Source organism: Sebastes fasciatus, chromosome 19 (assembly GCF_043250625.1).
Source record: "Sebastes fasciatus isolate fSebFas1 chromosome 19, fSebFas1.pri, whole genome shotgun sequence".
Classification (NCBI taxonomy): domain Eukaryota; kingdom Metazoa; phylum Chordata; class Actinopteri; order Perciformes; family Sebastidae; genus Sebastes; species Sebastes fasciatus.
Window position 1 is genome coordinate 23,950,468 of NC_133813.1, and position 21,281 is coordinate 23,971,748.

At 41.7% G+C, this 21,281-nt stretch overlaps 1 protein-coding gene across 2 annotated transcripts in view; it reads left to right on the forward strand.

The window, feature by feature from the left end:
• The window catches only part of pappaa (pregnancy-associated plasma protein A, pappalysin 1a), a 118,176-nt gene that overhangs the window by 21,956 nt on the left and 74,939 nt on the right, over nt 1-21,281 (forward strand). For both annotated transcript variants that reach the window (XM_074617605.1, XM_074617606.1), the window contains exon 7: nt 8,684-9,185. In XM_074617605.1, the coding sequence (XP_074473706.1) occupies nt 8,684-9,185 (502 nt within the window). The remainder of the gene's footprint in view (nt 1-8,683; nt 9,186-21,281) is intronic.

Here is a 21,281-nt window from a genome sequence, read left to right on the forward strand (position 1 = left end):
CTAAACAGTGCACTAGCTAGAACTAAGCTAGCTAGCTTATTACTAGCTAGCTAGCTTATTATTCAGCTGAACTTTGAACTACACTAACCTGTATGGAAGGCGCTATACAAATATAGTTTGATTGATTGCAGTGGGCTACCTCCGGGTCTGAGAACTGAAGCCAATGCTGAAGTGCCTTAAACTTGCATTCTCTCTAACAGCCAGCAGGGGGCGACTCCTCTAGTTGCAAAAAGAAGTCTGATTGTATAGAAGTCTATGAGAAAATGAGCCTACTTCTCACTTGATTTATTACCTCAGTAAACATTGTAAACATGAGTTTATGGTCTCAATCGCTAGTTTCAAGTCTTCTTGAATACAGCATGATGTTCATTTAGTAAATTATGGTCCCATTTAGAGTCAAATAGACCATAAAGCAGGGGATGCTTTAGGGTGTGGCTACCTTGTGATTGACAGGTCGCTACCATGATTGATTGATACAGACCAAGTCCCCAAGAAGTGCGCCGGTCATCGATCCCAACTTTCGTAGTGGGCAAACGGCGGTACTGCAACTTCCGTGTCTGTCACGTGATGCCATTGGTCCCAAAAATACTTTTTCCCATAGACTTACATTGGGAAAGAGACGTCTGTTACTCAGCGGATACTTCTTTTTGAGGTGAATCAACTCCCCAGTACAAACACTCTAATAGCCCTTATTTAAATCATTAGGTTTTAAAAGTTGTAAAATGCACTAATAGCGAGTTATTTCCCTTCCTCATGTGAGTGAGACCCAGACCGAGGCTGGAGCGCAAGCCGTGACGACAGAGGTTATCCGTGTCTTGTGACGGGACTCCGCAGCTGGAAACGTGAACCGTGACACCGGCACCCGGTGTCTCCCTGCGGACGCAGGAGGGAGGCGATAAAGTTACTTGCTGCGGAGCCCCATCACTTCACAAGACACGGGAAACCTCTGTTGGTCCGGAAGAGCTGCAGCAGTTATTTCTGCACAAACGTCCACTGTACATTCACTAGATATTCTCAGAACTAAACTAACTCTTCTGCAGTGTGGAGTGAGCGCGCGTTCACGTCTAGAGGTGGAGCGAGGACGCGCGCGCTGTGTCAGTGAAGGCAAGCAGGGAGCGGAGGAGAGGCTCCGGCCAACACAAGCGTGCATACGCGAGCGCGCATGTGTCCCGACCCGGTACATTTATACGCTTAAAAAGTTACAAACACTCCCTTTAAGTTCATCCATTTAAATTTTTTTGCGCTGACTTGGTTTTACAGTAAAAGCAGCATAGAAATAAGTCATCAATCAATTATACCTGTGTGTAGATCGCTTTTCGTCAACAGGATGGAAGCATTGATTGGCAATCACCTGCAACAACAAAAAAATACATAATAACCTAACAATACGACACAAATAATGATAATAATGACAAGTATATTATGCCAAACAATTGGATTTAGAGAGAGAAAATTCTGATTGTATCACTTTGTCTGAATATTTGTGTCTGTGTGTGGATGCTCTATTGATTCTGAAGTCACTGAACCTTGCCTTCACACTGGCTATAGTGTACCAGAGGCAAGTCCGGGCTTGTCTAACATGCTGTGTGTGTAAACTGTACTCTATTTTCCCTCTTGGAAGGGGTCCCTGTTTGTGGCAGCTCCCCATTCCCTGTTAACTCTGCTTACGCCAGCTTCTCACTGGATACCACAGCTGCCGTTTCCTGCTGTGATGGTGCATATGTGTCCAGCAGTTACTTACTTCCAATAGACATTCTGGCAAACTGCTGACTCTAAAAGATTACTGTAAACTAAAGTATCTGCATATTAACTATTGGCAGAACAATCCTTATATTAAAAGATAAGTACGTTAACATATGCGATTGTGTGACTCTGCATGTGTGCATTCATCAGCATTCATGCGTAACACGTGGCACCTGTTATCTAAGGACTTGCTGTGTCCTCACACTACTTGACTGGGAAACACTGGCGTTGTCAGGTTAGAGAGAGCCAGAGTAACTCCCATAAATCTTTACTACTCTATGCCCTGGAGAAATATGGCTGGAGGAAAAAAAAAGCAAGAATGAAAAAAAAAAAAAAGGCAAAAACACACATGGATATGGATTCAGGGAGGGGGTAAGAGAGGTTGGGTGGGGTGGAAACCACCCAAGATAGTTGGGAGAATTGCATGCGGTTAGTGACATTCACAAGGGAGGATCCTGGGTTGATTGAAAACAGCAGTGTGCATGAATGGAAGTGAAAGGTCCAGGATGTGTATGTTCGCCAACATATGTGTGTGGGAATGTGTGTGTAGCTCTATGTGAATACATATTCCTGTTATTGCACATGGGGGTGCAGTTACAAAATAATATTCTTCATATGCCTTTGCAATATATATGGAATGTGCAAAATGTTTGCCTGTGTGTAAATATGTATGGATTTACTCAGTAAGTCTTAACAGCAAGCATATGTGTGTCTGTATATGTTTCGGTCCAAGATATCGTTAGAAGCCTCGTTGAAAGAAACACAGCGTCAGGCCTGGCTGGTTTATGTGATGCCACGCAGGGTTTGTCTGCCCGACATTATTCAAGAACAGAGCCACGCTCCAAAGTAGGATAACTAGGCATAACGGATATGAACAAAATACACGTAATTGTTACATAATGCGCGACACAAAGTAACATTTTTGTAGACACTCTCCTGTGATGCAATAGCCGTCATGTACAGGCTGTTGTAAGTCACATTAAGTCACAGTATTTGTTTCTCTAAAGCTGGGCATACACTTTACCATTTAACCCGTTTCTGGCCCGAATTTTGAGCCATACGACTCATTTCAGAGTCGGACCAAATTTCAGCTTCATTGGGCATCGTTTGCAGTCGTGCAGTGTACAGCGAGGTGTGATTAACTCCTCCCGACCGCCCGTTGGATGGTCGAATGATTGAACGCACAGTAGAAGCTAAACTACAAGCCGATTCTTCAATGTCGGTGCCTTTTTTTCTACTCTTTTTATAGTAATCGGAGCGTAGCTATCAAGATAACAATGTAGGCTACAATAGATTACTTACCTCCGATTCTCTCTGCAAAATGGACAAGCCATATTATCTACGCTTTCCTCGCCACAGCGAGTCCATATAACGTTACACCGCTGCCTCTTTTTTTTTTTAGACGTTTCAGCAGACAGGAAGGCACAGATGATCAAGGCAGCGTGTTTCTGCTTTGTTAGCATTGTGACCCGTACAGACCTCTGCTAGCAAACAAACTTTACCTACATCAGAGCTTTCGGAGCTTTTCAGGTCAACAGCCAGAACGGCCCGCAGGAGCCGAACCGGCCGTGTTTTTTTTTTCTTTTTTACACATACAGTGTGAACTGTGGATGTGGGTTGAGGCTGACGATCGGACCGTACAGTGTGAGCGCATAAATTTGAGCTTTGCCTTGACATCGGTAACGATCTGCTCGTACAGTAGGGGTAGGAATTACACAACAACATTTCTAAAATCGTACAGTGTATGCCCAGTTTAAGTACTCTCCATTTCTCTCTCCTCTCACTGACTGAAGGCTCTTTTAGACACACCGCCACAACGGTACCACTCCGCTCTGAAACCCATTATTTCCAATGGTTTGCGCCGCTCCACAATGGCTTTTCACTGCGTCCAGCAAAACCTAACACGGGTGCTGCACGCTGTGATGTGTGGCAACTCGGCGAGTGTTGCGTTATATATATCTATATAGATCTATATATAGATCTATATAGATATATATAGATATATAGATATATCTATGGTCGCGAGCAGCTCTCTTCCGCCGGGAAACGACATTAGGTGTAGCTCTGTTGTCGTCCGAGTGGAAACAGTAGGGCTTTTTACGCTATACAGTGCCAGGAACAGGTTGAGATATAGAAAAGGATAAAAAAGGTGTAAAAGAATCGGGAGAAAAATGGGAGAAGTGTGACCCCGGGAGGATATCGGAATGGGCAATGAAAAATGTGAGTCTCCAGGGAAAATCGGGAGGGTTGGCAAGTATGCGTACAGACTGAAAAGCACAAAGCTCCCTTCAAAAATCTGCTCAGTTTTACCTGGCAAGGGGCTAACATTATACTCCATGTGAAAGAGGGCTGTTACAGTATCAGATTTTCACTGAATGGTTATAGTAGCCAAAAGAATTCACAATATATCGTGATATCTCAAGAAAATTTGAAAAACAAAAAATTCTATGAGTCAAATTCATCTTTAACTTTGTTTATTGTGCATTTTGTCTCTTTTTTGGCAAATAAATTACACTCAAAACACGAGTGGAGGTGGAGAGAGTCCACAATCATGAACCAAAACATGATTTAAGAGGTACTGAATTATTTACACAATATCATTTGTGTATTATTAACATGATGTCCATATTTCATTTTTAAATATCATGTCTATACCGGTTTATCGTGACACCCCCTAAACATTGTCGACAATTTATTCTTAATCATTTTATCGTTCGCATTAAAAGCAAATAATTTGTTTTATTTAAGGAACATCCATCTTCACAATTTTTGTTCTTGCAGTTTGCTACCTTCCACTTCTGGTCACTACCTTTGTACTCAATGATTTTCCTCAGCTCCTTTCATCAGTTTGTCACGGCAACTGTATGTTAGCTCCTCTCTTGATTTTTTTTTCTATCTATCAGTCAAAAGAATCAGTAGTGATGTGTACCCAAAAGTAGCACTTGTGTCAACTGCTCCACGTGGAAAAAAAACAAAAACTACCAGCTGCCAACAGCTCTGATGGATTAACCTCTGAAATACCCTGAATGCAACCTGATGTGACATTGATTCCCGAGCCGTAGAGTGTCTGTTGCCTTCATAAAGTGTGTCTGTGAAGTGTCTGTCTGTGTGTGTGTGTGTGTGTGTGTGTGTGTGTGTGTAGGGTTGGAGGGGGTTGATGTCTGCCTTCGGAGTGAGGAAGTGTGTAACAGTGTGTGACAGTGAGTCATCGATAGTGAGAGCCAGAGCCAGACACTTCTTAGAAAGCATAAAGCGTGCATGCCCGAACATATCCCTGTCTGTTTATTCATCCGGCTCTCTGGACTTTTTGTGGATCAGTATGATTCTCCAGAGCAGAAGGATTATGGGCTGGATAGTGAGCAGGCACCAGCATCTATCCTGGAGTTTCAACTACTCATTTTGACGTAAATTGTATCAAACGTCGATCGTCCTCGCTTCAAAACAGCACAGTAATCAGTATTTTGTCTTTACCTGTGCATGAGAATGATTAAGCTTGAATGGCTAGCACAGTGGCTGATTATGAAATTCCCATGTTGTCTCACGTTTTCCAATTATCAGATGACTTAATAAACAGATAATTGTTGATTGGGAGCTAAATCAAAAATGTGGCAAAAAAAAAATGACCCCAGCGGAGTATCAGAGTACATCACTGTCAATTCAGTTAGTAGAAGATGTTAATGTAAAAAAGATGAAGGAATGCCATTATTGCCAACCAATATGTTTAATCCCTAAAAGAAAAAAAAATGTCAAGGATGAAAATAAGGCTGTGTTCAGACTGATATTAGCGCTGTATGAAATAATGAATCCCCCTCATTCATTTGCGACTGTTGACGCAGCAGGAGTGCTGACAACACAAAAACACAGGGTAACGGGGGAGGGGAGTCGTGTCTGGAGGGTACTGCACGATTTGGGAAACTCTCACGAGATGGTTAAGGTTAGGCATCGATCTTAAATAGTTAGAGTGAGGCATTGACCTCGAATGGCTAAGGTTAAGATTGGTTGTTGGGCAGAGAGTCTCGCAATTCACGCGTTACCTTCTAGACGCGACCATCGCGCAGTAAAAACGGTTGAACCAGACTCAACTTTTACCACAATGCAATGGAACATCATTCAGCAAAGGCCAGTCGAATACGTGCCCCGCTCAGTCCTGGTAGATCACATTGTAATGTGAATGCTGTGTCTCTCAATGAAAGATCATCACAAGTTGTAAGATCATGTCCCGTAGTATTATAAACCGCCCTGCAGTGTTTTGTCATTTGATAAGCCCTGGAACCCATGTAGACTTCCTGGATCGTATTTCGTCTTTTCATTGGTATCTGAAACAACTCGACCCCCACCAACACAGCCCCTTGCCTACAGGACTGTTTTGGTTCTGAACGGCTACTAAGCGACTCGTGTGAACTTCCCCAACTCCAAAAAAAAGAACAGGAAAAGTCACAACCTTAAACAATGCTATAATAAGCAGGTTGCCAGTTCTACTATAGTGTGTTTTTATTGATTTACTATATTTTTATTTAAAGCTGCATTCATCGATTTTTAAGCCACAAGGGGGGAGAAAATATAATGCAGGCTGAAAGGTACACGGCTTCCACCGTACAGTATCCCTACAGCCACCAAAAGCAGTGCTGGTTTGTGCGCTAATTTAGCCACAGTCGACACTGAAATAAGATTTTTGATACACAACCATTACCATCTGTTCTGAGGTCATTATCAGAATATAGAACTTTTTCAAGTGAGAATAAAAATCTTGAATTGTAATCGAATCTTTTTTTGTTTTCCATCTCTACTATTTAATGCGTAACAGGACTCTAGAGGCCCGCCCGCCACCTGATTTCCCACAATTCAGCTGTACACACTGTGTACTCTGAAAGCAGCAGTGAGCTTCATTTCCATGAAACGATACCAATACTGATCCCCAAATTCCAATGAGATGTAACATTGTCCATTTCAGTCACAATAGTCCAGCCTCTACATATGTTCATGAGATACCGAAGAGCTTTTGAGAGTACAGAAACAATGCTTTAAGTTAAGCTACGTTGAGTATTTCATCAGATTTTTCACAGAACGGGTGTTTTTGTCATTGGTCTAATGCCCAGATGGGATCAGCTAATCAACAGCGAATGAATGGCTCATATTCAAAGCTTAGGTCTGGATGGTTCAGTCACCTTGGGGGCCCCCCTCTCCCTGCACTAAGGGAATTATAGGTCAAACACTTCAGAGCTGGGCTGTTTATGTAGCAGTAAGCAGCTGATAGAATATTATTTTTTTGGGGTTGCTGCTGTGAATCTTAAGAGGATTGATATGTAATATAGCATTCATCTTTTTCATTGTGAATTTTGATTACCTGTTGAAGGTAGCTGCTCTGTCTGCAATAACAGCACATAATTAAATATAAATTATTGCGGTTCTTATGTCGGATTTCAAACCATTTGCTTTGCACAGATTGTTCTGCCAATTGCGGATACATCTTTGCATCGTTGAAATACAGTGTACATTGCCTCGGGTTACGCAGTGGATGACACTCCTATTCTGTCTCCTCTTAAATCTCCGACCACATTAGCAACAGCGCCAGAGCAGGAGTAGCGCCCATCATAACAGCTGACATTACAAAATATTTTCAGTGGCTACAGCTCCTTTCCTTGCAAACTCAATGAAAATGTACCCAGAAACACAGGACTACATAAGCCGAGCAAAGCCAAGCTCTTGGAGTATCTTAGTTCATTCTCCCCCCCTCTTTCTCCCTCCCTCTCTTTTTCTTTAATTCACCTCCACACTGGCCACACACACACTTACAGTACAATAATAAATGTGTTGAGATAATGTGGCTTGGAAACCATATTCAGTCCTCACTTGATTAAACACTGGAATTTTGCACGGTGCCCAGAAATGAGGTTAGCAAATGGCTTCGTTGGTTGCCAGCTTGGAAATGCACAAAAGGAAATCGAGGGAGAACATAGTGTCTGCTGCTTGCTGGCTTCTAAAAGTGCTTGATGAATGTTAGTGTACGTCACTTGGGATAATGCGAGTTAGCTGTGTGTGGACTCCAAATATGGCTGGAGTGTGACTGTTAGAGGTTGTAATGACTGCGCTGAAGTGAGAACCCTGCACAGGCCCCCTCTCAAAAGGTACACACCTCAGCTCTGCCTTTCCTCTTGCAGATGGACTCACAATGAACTCTCAGTTTCACCTCCACCTTGATGTCGCAAGAGGTGTAGATTCACTAAAAAACATCACTGATGCAAATTCCTGATCTGTCAGCACTCATAAAAATGCTATTAGCTTTATAATTTAGATAGACATTACAATTTTACCTGTTTTTTTCTGCATCCTTTGAGGAATTCAAGACCCTGTAGTGTGTAATATTTGTATTCATCACTACATGTCTAATTTAACAATCATTACCAGCCATGACAGCTTTACAGGTGTGTAGTTGAGATCAAAATAAAGGCTGGAGATGGATGTGCCAATTGCAATGCACGACCAGAGCTCCAGTTACAGTGCGCATTTGTTATACCCCATACCCTAAGACACATGTCCCAGCCTCTTTCAATAGGCCTTGTAGGTGGGTAGGAAGTGGCCCCCCCAGTTTACGCCCAAATCGGGCCAATCATTTCTTTTTTTATTTCTTTTTCTTTTTTTTATTATTTTATTGTATTTTCTAAAACAAAATGACAACAAAAAATGACAGTAGTACCATGACATTGAAATTAGTTTACAAAAGAAAAAAATTACATAAGGAAAAGAAGAAAGAAATAATAAATAAATAAATAGATAAAATAAAAATGTATACATAAATACAAAATTGTTGTAAAATAACTTCGTATGTGTGTATTTGTATCTAGTTCATTATGTCAACATATGAAACGGCCAGGTGACTTTTGCTTATTGTGTCTGATTTATGTTTAATTCCATTTGTGTTGTGTCTGTCTTACACCCACAGGCCCTCCAGATGTGGAGCAGGTATGCGAGCCAAGCGTGCGCACCTGGAGCCCAAATGCGGGGATCGAGCAAGGTGTTGTCGGCCTGTCGGAGTGCCCTCTCCAGGGCTGCATGCTCCAGCTGGAGTTCTCCTACCCGCTGGTACCGGACTCCCTGACCGTGTGGGTCACCTTCTTCAGCCCCGAGGAAACGGCGCTGCCAGCCATCCATAACATCTTGCTACTGACTGTCAGCGGGAACAACATCTCACTGGGCCCCAGTAATGTCTTCTGCGACACCCCGCTGACTCTGAAGCTGGACATAGAGGAAGAGGTGTACGGAGTGCAGTTTTTCACTATGGAACAGCACCTAGAGATCGATGCCACCCTCTTGGCGTCCAAGCCAGACTGCGTACTGTGTAGGCACTGCCAACCACTACGCTACCGGCTGTTGCGTCACCCATCGTTCACCCATGCGCCACACGGTCTGATGTTGAATGAACCTACCCGCCGATATACAGACAGGTGAGTGACCTGGTAGGTGAATACTTTTGTATGAGATCGTCATATGTCTTCCTGAGTTGAAAACTCAGCAGCATATCAAGTAAAAGTTTGGTCTTTGTCAAGGTTTGAGAACCGTACAATACATTGGACATGCTTTGGTTTGAAACAATGGTTTTGTATCCAAAGTATTTTCTTTTAGAAGTTGAGAATCACTGAGCACCATTTAGCTTCCTGCCTCAGGGTGATGTAATTAAGTTTTTTTTTGGACATGCCAGTAAGAAGATATTTATTTATCTGTGGAAACTATCCACAAAAATATGTTCTTGCAATACCAGATATCCTTTTCAATACTCCCAGGAGCGCTAGCAAGCCGCCACTGCTTCTGAAGTTTCAAATCTGCTGCCCAACATTTGTTTCCTAAGTCACAGGTCAACCGTTGCCCACATTTGTTTTTTCCCATGTTCCATGAAGCAAGGGCAAACAGATGGCTTGTTAAAGGTATTATCTGCACACTGTGGTGAGAGTTCAGTGCTTTGCTTTCGTGGAATGTGCTGACTCGACAAAGATTGTGCTATACATGGCACCGCTGCGTGTTGTGCCATCTCACTATCGTGCTGTCAGCGCGGTTCACATGAGAAGGAAAGTGCTTGATAAGAGGCGAAAGGGTGAGTATGCATGTTATGCAAGATGGAGCGATGATACCTAGCTGTTCCATAAAGTGTCCGTGCACAACTTCCTGGTTGAACGGCCGTGTCCGTGGAAGGCTGTCTGCAGTAGGGATTCATTTATTTGGGGGGGTTTTGGCACACTTCAGTGATTATTGATGTACTGTAGGTAGTTTCACTGCTGTGGTGTATTTCACTAGCTGTGGTTGCATTCCAGTGGTAGTGGTCAGTGGCACTGGCTGACTATTTTCTGTTGTGAGAGCATATGGGATCTTGTCTCTGTTAAATGGTCAGAGAAGTTAGCAAGTATGTGTGTTCCAGCCATCAAAGTCCTCAACTCACTGAAATGAAGAATAAGTGTAAGAACAAAAGAAATATACGCAGTCTTTTTGTAAATTAAAGAATTTACCTAAAAACTTTAGAACATAAAAACACAAAGAAAACATGCTAAAGGGATATTTTTGCACTTTTCTCACAATGTTTTGAGGTAAGGCCGTTACACACCGGGGCTGTAACGAATAAACGACACGAAAATGCAAAATGCTCATCCGTGAATATTATATATCCATGGCTTTTATTGTGAAAGGTAAGAACAGAAGGAGTGGATCTGGCCTTCGCTGCTTTTGTCAAGGTTGAAAGGAGTAATAAAGTTTGCCGTCCTGGTTCGGCCTACGGAGCCTCCGTTTTGTCGTTTCATAAATATAGGCGCAACCAGGGGGCAACCTCCGGGTCTGAAAAGTGAAGCCGATGCTGAAGTACCTTAAACTTGCATTCTTTCTCGACTCCTCTGGTTGCAAAAAGAAGTCAAATTGTATAGAAATGTATGAGAAAATGACCCTACTTCTCACTTGATTTATTATTGTATTATGATTTATTTCTTGTTGTCCGGTCTGAGAGTTGTCCGCATTACTCTTTCACAGTATGTATTCAGTTCATGAAAGTAAATTGTAACATTTTGGTCACCTAAAAATGTCAGCGTTAGGTTGTACTTAGCTCCACCCTCTCACGTCACTTCTGGTCCCAAGAAAACAAGATGGTGATGGCCAAAATGCCGAACTCTAGGCCACAAACCAATGGTTGTCATCGAGGTGACTACGTCCACCTATTATATACTCAGTGAATGGGCACAACTCAACCCGTTCCTCACAATGAGATTGGTCGATGCCTTTATTCGCTGTGCGAAAGCTCAGAAAAAACGACCTTGTTCCGGAAAGAATTACGTTGCTTTTTTTGCCGCGTAATAGTCGCATTCTGTGTGAAAGCATTCATGACAAAAACAACAGTTTCGAAAAAATATGTTGCAAATTTAATCGCACAAGAACCCCCCCCCCCCGGTATGTAAAAAAGCCTTTTACGCTTGGTTATTGATCATTGCATGGAAAGTTATGATATTGATGCATTGGTACGCAGTTTATGAGTGTATTACTATGTTCTGGGGTCTGGTTGCATGTCGTGGCACGACAGTACTAATGTGAATTCTGTGATGTGAGGCTACGATGACGCCCCGTCACCCTCACAAGCATACCCTTTGACACGGTGGAGTAAAGAGCAAAGTTCACTCAGGGTCGAGGGGGGTTGATTGACCTCCCGCTGTCAGGCCACTGGCCTTCACCTGAGCTGGGGGCGAACTGAGCGAGAGGACAACTGACATTTTGGCTCCATCCATGGGTGGTGGTTAGTGTGGAATGGCTAAGGGCTGGGAGGTCAGGGTGACAGAGTAAATTATGCTGGGGAGTAAGAAGGGTCAAGTGAAGAGGAGACGCAGCGGTGGAAAGGCTGGACCAGTTGGGGGTAAATCATTGCTGGGCTCGGGGGGGGCAAGTATGAAAGAAAAAGTATGAAGAGAGAGGGTAGGAGGATTGGGTTAGTTTGACCCCATCCCTCTGAGGCACCCCAGCCCATCGGCTAATCCTCTTCCTGATGTGGGTTTCAGAGCTGTCATTCAGTCAAAGCCTATCTCAGAGCTGATGTGTGAAGAGACCTCCCAGCCAAAAGAGAGTGAGAGAGGGCAGCTCCCCCAGCATCATTACTACCCCACACCCCCTCTGTAATCTGACTCTACCCTGGTTCTACACAACTCTTCCACATTATACCCCCCCCATCCATCCCTTAGCTACTCTGCTGCTGCTTGAGAAGTCAGTCTACCTCATGTCTCCTCTTAGAAAGAAGATTACATTCTTTACGTTTTTTGAGCTACACACTTTCTGGCTAATTGTGAAAAAATAGCGCTGCGCTCTGGCGGTTATCATTGTCAGTATCAAAAATGTGCCAGTATATACTGACACTGGCTGTTTCAAGGTTCCTTTTTCATTTTTTCACTTTTTGTGTATACAAATCAGTGCAACACAATGAATGCCTGCCAGGAGAGACTGAAATTGCGTGGCCGTTCGCAGTATTATTAGTTATAAATCGGACAGATATCACTTTTTGTCGTGTCTAGAGGCACGTTTGTGTCCAGTAGTGCAGCAGCGGCGCTGTCACAGGCACTGACACAGACAGAAGAACATGTCAGCCTGCCGCGCCGCGCTGTCCGCGAAGCTTCGAGGCCCAAAAAATGTCATTCTGGACAGCCCGAGAGATACAGTTCACACATGAAAAAAAAAAAATCATATTCGGATTCCCTAAAGGCCCAGACACACCAAGCCGACATCAAAGAACTAGCGGAGATGAAGGCCGACTGTTGCGTCGCCTCACGTCTCCTTTGTCTTGGCCGACAAGTTTCATTTCGACACACTGACAGACGACAGACGATGGCCAGTTAGCACGTACGCTCTGCGCCTGCGTGAGAGGAAATAACTCTCCCTGCCAGCAGGCGGCGGTAGTCTGTATCCATCATTCAAAAAGTGAAACCGGAAGACCGACGACTGCAGATACACAAGCTGTTGTTATGATACGTACATGAAACAAAACAGCGTTTTTTCGACCATTTTCACACCACTCTCACTCACCCACTTAGCTTCATTCCAGATGGCCATGTTGTTGTGAATCGTGCACTGATTTGTTTAAGCTGAACCCCCAATCCGACAAGCTCCGCCACCGATTCCACACGCTGAATCGACCGAAAAACATCCCAAATGGGCAGACTAGAGCCGACGATGCGGGACACACCGCAAAAAGTAGGTGGACGAGCGCTCACCGACGACCCCAAACTGGCCGACGGACGACCGTTGGCTTGGTGTGTCAGGGCCTTACAACAATCTGGGTTCATTGGTAATATCATAAATAACAAGAATGTATTTCAAATTTAAACTGTATTCATATTGAATTGATATTAACTTTTAGTGTCATTGAAAGAAATCAATCAATGTTTTAAATAGAGTGAATGTTTTGGCAACACTTTTTATTCCCCTGTTCATTTTCATTCCCTCCGAATTGAAAACTTAACGGTTTCCTCTTTTCATAGCTGGCCGAGCCCACAACCCACCCACCCCTTCCTCTATAGGATGTGGGACATTAGAAATGAGCCTTGCGTAATCCTCCTAATATGAACCATATTCACGAGTTGCAGACAGAGTGAACCGTATAGGCCTCGCGGGGAGTCATGGGATGTCTGGTGCACTCACCAGAATCTCTCCAGAAATTTGTATCCCAGGACAGGAAACGGACAAACCATATAGAAATGATCTGGGACTACTAGAACAAATTAGATATCAGAAGTGGGTTTGCAGATGGATGTTCAAGAAGAAAGTTGAATTTCTTGGGCAGAGGATGCACTGGTGATTACTGCGTCTTTTTGTCATGTAAAGATCACAATTATAACAATTAGCCCGAGACTTATCAGCAGTCTAATACAACATTAACAACACACTTCACCTTTCTAGTATTTGTCTGTCTCTTTTAGGTCTAAACTTGTAGCATTAGTTTGTCAGGCATACCATATGTGTAAAATTAATAACAGTAAAACCTCAAATGCACATCAGCTGCCGAAAGGAGCATTGCCCCTGTTTGTTGTTCTTGCAGGCTCAATCTAAGATACTTTCTCAACTTCCTTAAAATTATCTGCTTTTCTCATCTGGGATCTCTCAGCCAAGAACAACAAGCAGCTACAGAACGGAAACACATCCATATGCATGCTCACACATAAGCCTAGCGCACACACAGTAGAGACAGGAACACACACAGTAGAGACAGGAACACACACACACACACACACACACAGATGAACACAGACACACACCAGCGCTCTTCTTGCTCTCAGTAGCAGGTCCCATACATTACCACATGCTTCCATGTGTAATCACCTGGTGCTATCAAAACACCTTTGAAAGGCATATTACGGTGCCTTGTGCCCGAGCCAAGATAAAAACCTCTGTTCCTGCAGGGGTCTCGAGAAGAATGTCTGGATGCACAAAGAAGCACCAATGATGAAATCTTATCACGTGACACCTCGCCTGCGACCGGAGCAAAGCCCCTTTGTAGCATGAGTTGCACCTCAGATCAGTCACATATCATATCTAATCACTTACAGATGAAAGTGTGGTTTTATGAAGCCTGGATGGCTGACAGAAATCATCTGTATCACAGGATATTGTCCATTACATGCCCGCATGTGTCAAATGATCGTGCCGCATCAAGCGAGACTCGGAGATGATGCCGACCATAAATGCTTTGACCAATTTATGGTTTCTTAGTGCCCCTGTCACTCTAAATGTTGTTCTTATATATATGTACCCCACTCACCAAGTTCTAAGTGATGGAGAATTTATGGAACTGTGTTACATCTGCACAAATGTTTTCTGTTTCATTCTTCCCTGCTGCCAACCGCAGCGTCTAACACAGCATAGCTATTAGCAGTGAGGTCAGGAGGAATCGAGCATGAACCTAATTGGGAACAGGTTGAAAAGCTACGTTTAAAGAGTTGTTATCACGCTACGAAGAGTTGCACTATTGACCCTCCAAACGAACTAAAGGTGCATTATGACACCCAGGTAACATAATATGTTGCTTAGCGCACATGCTTTTGTCCAGCAATGGATGTTAAAACACTACCGGTGGAGTTAGATCATGGATATGAAGCTTGGATCTCAACCCTGTCTCCTACAAAATGACATTCCCATACAACTAAACTGCATCCTCAATCACGTTTCAAGGGAAACATATTTTCTCCCGGATTACGGTCACAGTTTTAAGCGGTTTTAAACACGGAGTTAATGTTATAAATTGAAACAAAAACTCAACAAAACTCTAAAGGTTTAGGCAATAAAACTACTTGCTTATGTTTAGTAAAAAAAAAACATCATTGACCCATCCACCAACCCAGCCTCTTCCCTATGCGGCATTCCGTTGACCATCATTACAAACGTATTTGTGATACGTCAAAAACAAAGGTAATCTGCGACACAATATATTTCCCTCAAAACATAATTCACAATGCATTTTTGTTGTATGGGATCATATTTTTTTAGGAGACAGGGCTGTGGATCTGTATACATCTGAAATAACCTCTACAATCTGTTTAGAAACACTTTGTTTTACCATGGTACGACCTTTTTTAAACTCTAGCAAACAAAAAGACCATCAAACTGACAACTGCTTCCCATGTGAAGCACAAAGGTCTACCTTGGGCAAAGCACTTCTGATCTTTTAAGTTTGCTTAGATGGCATCTGATCTTGTCTTCTTAGCAGAGCCAAACGTTTTATCTGGGACCGTAGAGGCATTTTATATGGGATAAAGATCACAGGGGGGTGCGCCAGGATTCATCTGCTTTGTGATAGTCAAATTAAATTTGCACATGTATAACTAAAATCATAATAACAAACTTACTGTGTAATTTATTATTAAACTTATTTTAAAATATATATTTTTTGCTACTTACTAGGGCCACATTCTGTTTAAACCTGGTATTCGTGCAGATAAAGATCAGGCTACACTAATATTATTAGTATTATTCTATTTGTAGAATTAGATTCCAGTGGATTGTTTCAGACTCGTGCCATCCAAACATTTCCAATAACTTCAGAGTGTTGTAAAGTCCAAAAGTTATAAATTTGTTGAAAAGAAATAGATGCAATCATTTCAGAAATTCACTTCATATTTTTATCCAACAAAAATATCTGCTTCAATTCATATTTGTTGGCGTTTAGCCTTTCAAAATCAACATTTTCACTGTGGTCAAAAACCTATTTGCTCTCCCGCTGGCTGCACACAAAGGGAGGCACTCACCTGTATTAACAAGGTGGTCTAGCAGCAATCTAACAACACCATAAATTACATTTATTTAACCACAATATCATAAAATCTATTTTGGCTCTAACACTATTATAGTAAATCAATGTTGTTAAGAAAAAAAGATTATATAATGTATCTGCAGTCGCTTGGAAAAATTGCTCAAGACATCATTTATTTATGTGGACAAAATTGACGAGTGATATTCATTAAAGAAAGTTGATTTAATAAAAAATAAATAAAATACTCTTTAAATACACTAAATTTAAATTGAGGATTTTGCTCGAAGATTCGTAGTTTTTTTTTTTAAGGGACTGAGCTGTTGCTTTGGGAACCAGTGGTCGAGATCTAGACCCAATATTTGAGCAGCTTTTACATAAGAAAGTTTGCTGTCGGCAACGATTCTGAGTGGTTTCCAGTTCTTCGGCTAGATAGACTTGCAAAAGAAAATCAACGTTGACTGCAGACGCAAACCGCAGCCTGTGGTCGTGCGCTCAGTCGTCCTCCTCGACATTTTGTGGCGGTACTCCAACATCACGCTACTTCCGCCCCTTGCTGCTAAAAGAGAACCACCATTGTTCCCAGGTCTGCAAGACATTGCTTTGTCAGGAAAATGTAAACATGCAAACAGTGCTGTCATTTTTCAGGTGTCTTTTTTGTCTCTGAATCTCCAATAACTGGCTACAGCATGAATAACTAAACATCAGCTGATTCAAAGCCCACTACCCGTGGGAAGATCGATGGAATAAACCACAGCATAATGAGGAATAGACTATTATCATATTTTCCACAGAAGCCCCCCTGCCCTATATAGACTAGGCCCTATTTTAGAAGTCAACATTTACTCCTCCCGTTTCCCTATCTCCTTCTTTTGATTTTTTTTTTCTGTTTATGTGTTTTCACTATGTATTTTCTCGTTCTCCTCCCCGTTTACCGTTTACCTTTGTTCTTGCTTGTTCTTGCATGACTACGCCTCTCAGTGTGGCCTGATCAAGCGGTGCAATTACTTTTCCGTGCATTGAATTACCTACAGTACGATAGCCAGACTTTCTCATTATCCATAAAAAAAGGAAACTCGTGCGCTGCCTTCACGCAAAGCAATATCTGTTCCTCTCTTCTTTCCGACCTATTCAGTGTGTTTGCTCTCCTCAAAGATAAAGTCTCCCACAGCTCGACTTTTCCAGGGGCTAAACTAATTCAATTAGAGGGGGCATGTTTGAGTGTAGCCTGGAGTTACACCAGCATGAGCCAACATTGCAGAACAGGACATACTGAAGTATAAAAGAGAGTCTGTCAGGTCAAACGCTCTGTGTTGATAATAATAAAGCCAACATAAATATCTCATCCTAGGCACAAATTTTGCTGTGGGGAAATTCATTTTGTTACATGATATTAGGGTCCATCAGTTTTTATAATTGAGACAGTACAGTTAACTTGAACTTGGTCCGATTTCATCTGCTGGGAATGTGATGAACAAACACAGGAGAAATGAAGATGAGGGGAAAAAACAAAAGCCATGGAACATAGTCAGAAACAGAGGTGTAATGTAACGAAGTAATAATACTTTGTTACAGTACTACTACAGTATTTTTTGGGAGTATCTGTACTTTACTTTCACTTTTACTCCACTACATTTCCTAAATAAAATTGTACTTTTACTCCAATACATTTACCCTAATCTTCGTTACTTGTTACCATTGCAAGCAAGCAGGTTTGGTGAATCAGTGGTCTTAGCTTGTGTAGTTACATCATTCACGTGATGGGCAAGAGCAAACAAAGTGCTTTTCAAAGCTGTAGTTAAGTTTCGATTTCCGCTCAAGTCCAGGCAGGCTGCATGTCAGATCACGCTACGTGCTACTTGCAATTACGAGGGAAGGAAAAACTGGACTTTGTTCTTTAAATCCTTTAAGTTGTGAAGACCTCTTTTTTTTCAAGTGTAATGTAGCCTCCATTTTAAGGTGGTTTACATGCTAAGAGGAATTAACTTCATAAATCTCAATATTTTACTTTTACTTTTAATACTTAAATACATTTAATATCAGAACATTTTTGATATTTAAGTACAGTAAATTTCAGATACTTTTACTCAATATTCTAATTAGGGCTGTGTATTAGCAATATGATACGTATCATGATACAGGGGTAACGGTACGATATATCGCGATACTGTAAGCAAGGGGGTATATTTTTTTCAAATCTGATTTTAGGGAAACTGTCAGTATAAAGACACACCACCATATGTATAAAATCTGAGTAAAAAAAAGTAAATGTAAAGTACATGTGAAATGACTACTATGGGGACTAACATAATTACACATTAATACAGATGGGTTCATTGGATCCACAAGAGTCTCAGCTTTCCAGTCATACCCAATTTATGCAATTCCAAGACTGTTTATGGACCCCAGTATAAACCATTTTAGAATAGGTGAAAATAACACACATTTGTACTGCATGCAAAAAAATACTTTTTGCCCCAAACTGCATGTGATTATCATAAAGTGGGCATGTCTGTAAAGGGGAGACTCGTGGGTACCCATAGGACTCATTTTGCACAAGCAAACACGCACTTGAACACCTTCCATGCAATGCAGTGTATTTGTGTGTATATGTTTATACGTGGGCATGCAGAACTGCTGCTTCCATGTCTTTTTGAACATCCGACTTCACTTATATATATGAATGATAAAAGCCTCTCATTCACCCACACTTGGGGTTCACCGTCTTGCCCAAGGACACTTTCACATGTGGGCAGGAGGAGGATCAAACCACCAACTCTGTGATTTGTGGGCAAACATGTTAAACTGAATGGTTTGACTTAGAGCTCATAAAAGGTTATGGCTTCCCTGCACTTCACTCAAACACTTTCTTGGTTTGATTGCTGACTTTATCTTTGACCTTGGGTGAAACCTTTGTGGCAATGTTTGCTGCTGGTCCTGCATCACACTGGGGGAATAGCGGTTCATGCCTGTGTACTCTTGTTTAAGTTTAAAAGCCATATAGTTGTCTGGCAGTGTGTTACTAATCACAAGGGTATTGTGTGTGTGTGTGTGTGTGTGTGTGTGTGTGTGTGTGTGTGTGTGTGTGTGTGTCGCTTTGTGTAATGGGCATATGCCCTCATATTCATATGAGCAGTACAGTATCCCTTCATGCTTGTCACTGCATTTACAGCATTGCAGATGGCATTCCAAAGTTAGGTCCATAGTACTTGATGGTCCACATGAAATGATCTATGGCTAACCTATCGGTCCTATTTACCCTCATTTACTGATGTTGCTCCCACTCACATACCTCATTTTTGTACTTAACCAATACTAGCCGTGATTATACACAACTATTATGCATTCCTATCCCCTTATGCATTGAATAACATAGAGAACATATAGCATGTATTACACTCGCTCATTTTCTCCCGACATAGTCACGCTTACCGAAAATTAAACTGTTGATAGTTTGATTAAATCCAAAGTGGCACAAGAAAACAACTCGTATTTTCGTTTAGTCCTCCCCGCCACCACAACACTACTTCGCTGGGAGGAAGCGTGCGGCAGCTCTGGGAGATTGGACCTTTAGTTAGTAGTTTGAATTCAGCCAGTGCAAACCCTAGCACTGGAAGTCACAGCGGGCTGTGGCCAGCCCACAGAGCTGGGTCTAACCTGTGTAACAGCCAGACCCCCCCGGCACAGGCTGGTCTCATACACTGTTCGTAGCTTATGAAAAGGCTATGAAAAGTTATGCAATGTTATTTGTATATATCCCACAATTTCAATCAATTTGTGTGTAATTAACATAATCGTGAACCAGGAAACGTAAACGTACTTAAGGAGTTATTTTAACCCAATTAAACCACAATCTTTTCCTCAACCTAAACTAAGTAGCTTCTTTGCCTAAACTTAAGGAAGTTGTTCCCTGTGAAGACTGTATGCATATAACGTGTTGTCATGTTCCTATGCGTTCGTAGAAAAACGAACGATAAAGATTCGGAAGATATCATACGAACCGTTGTATGAGAATACATTGCCTGGCGCTGGGGGTTTCCGCTGGCTGAATTTGAGCTAACTACTAACTGAAGGTCCGTCTCCTAGAGCTGCCGCCTGCTCTCCTCCCGGTGAAATAGTCTTCTAGTGGAGGGGAGGACAAAACGGAAATATGAGTCGTTTTCTGCCACTTTGGATTTAATCCAGTAAACAAACTATAAAAAGGTACACGGACCTTGTACCAGCAACGTGATTGACAAGCCTTTTGGGCAGCTCTACTTCTTTGTCCTTTCATGTTGGACAGACTGGACGCCACAGTGACTCACTATCGACTCTCGAGGCACAAGTGGTATTACAAGAAAGTAGCTGCTTACCATGCTCATTTCTGTAGATATCTCTGCAACACAATACATGAACGTCTTTGACATAACGTCAACACTTTAACCACTTCACATTCTGTTGATGATTGTAGTTCATTTTTTTTTATGTTTTAAACTAAAATTCTGGCCGTATCTCACACATTGCACCTTTTTAAATGATGAAAAAGTTGCTAGAATTTAATTCTCAATAATTATTTGTTTCTTTAGTTTTTAGAAAAATTCTTTTGCAGTCAAACTATATTTTTCCAGCAAAATTAGAATGTAAAGAAATAATGTCTCAACCTTGGTTCTTCAGTCTTGTATTGTACACACACACACACTCACACACGGACACGCAAAACGTAGGGTCAAAAACTCTGAAAGCCAAAAAAGGAAAACCATGAAGGAGAAACCATGACCATAAGCGACAAATCAAGCTAGAAATGAGAAACCAAAACTATAAGCAAAAAAAAAAAAAAGTCAAAACGGAAAGAAAACTGTAAACAACGCTGCTGCAAATGAGAGTGCTGATCTGAAAATCCTGTTTTTTATAGTTTATAATAGTCAAAATAGATGAATAAATACATAAACTCTCAGATTCTTTGCTTGCCTTTACTTGTTTATTTTGAAACTTTTGTTGTTAGTTTTGTTTCCTGTTAAGAAAGTTAAGATGAAACAATAATGTGGCTACTTGTTTCTTCTTACTCAAGATATTGTGATGAGTCCTAAGAGACCGATGATGTGTGTTATTCACTTGATTGCTGGCTTACAGGAACCAGTAAGCCTGCCCATAGTTAGTTAAAACAGGGACTGAATCCAACAGAATTCTGATGAAAGTAACATGTAAAGGCAAACAACAGATCGGAGAGAAAAAGTAAACATAAAATAACAATAAAAACAGGAGAATTAATTTCATGACAGCACCCTTTACAGTTTTCTTTCCTTCAGTT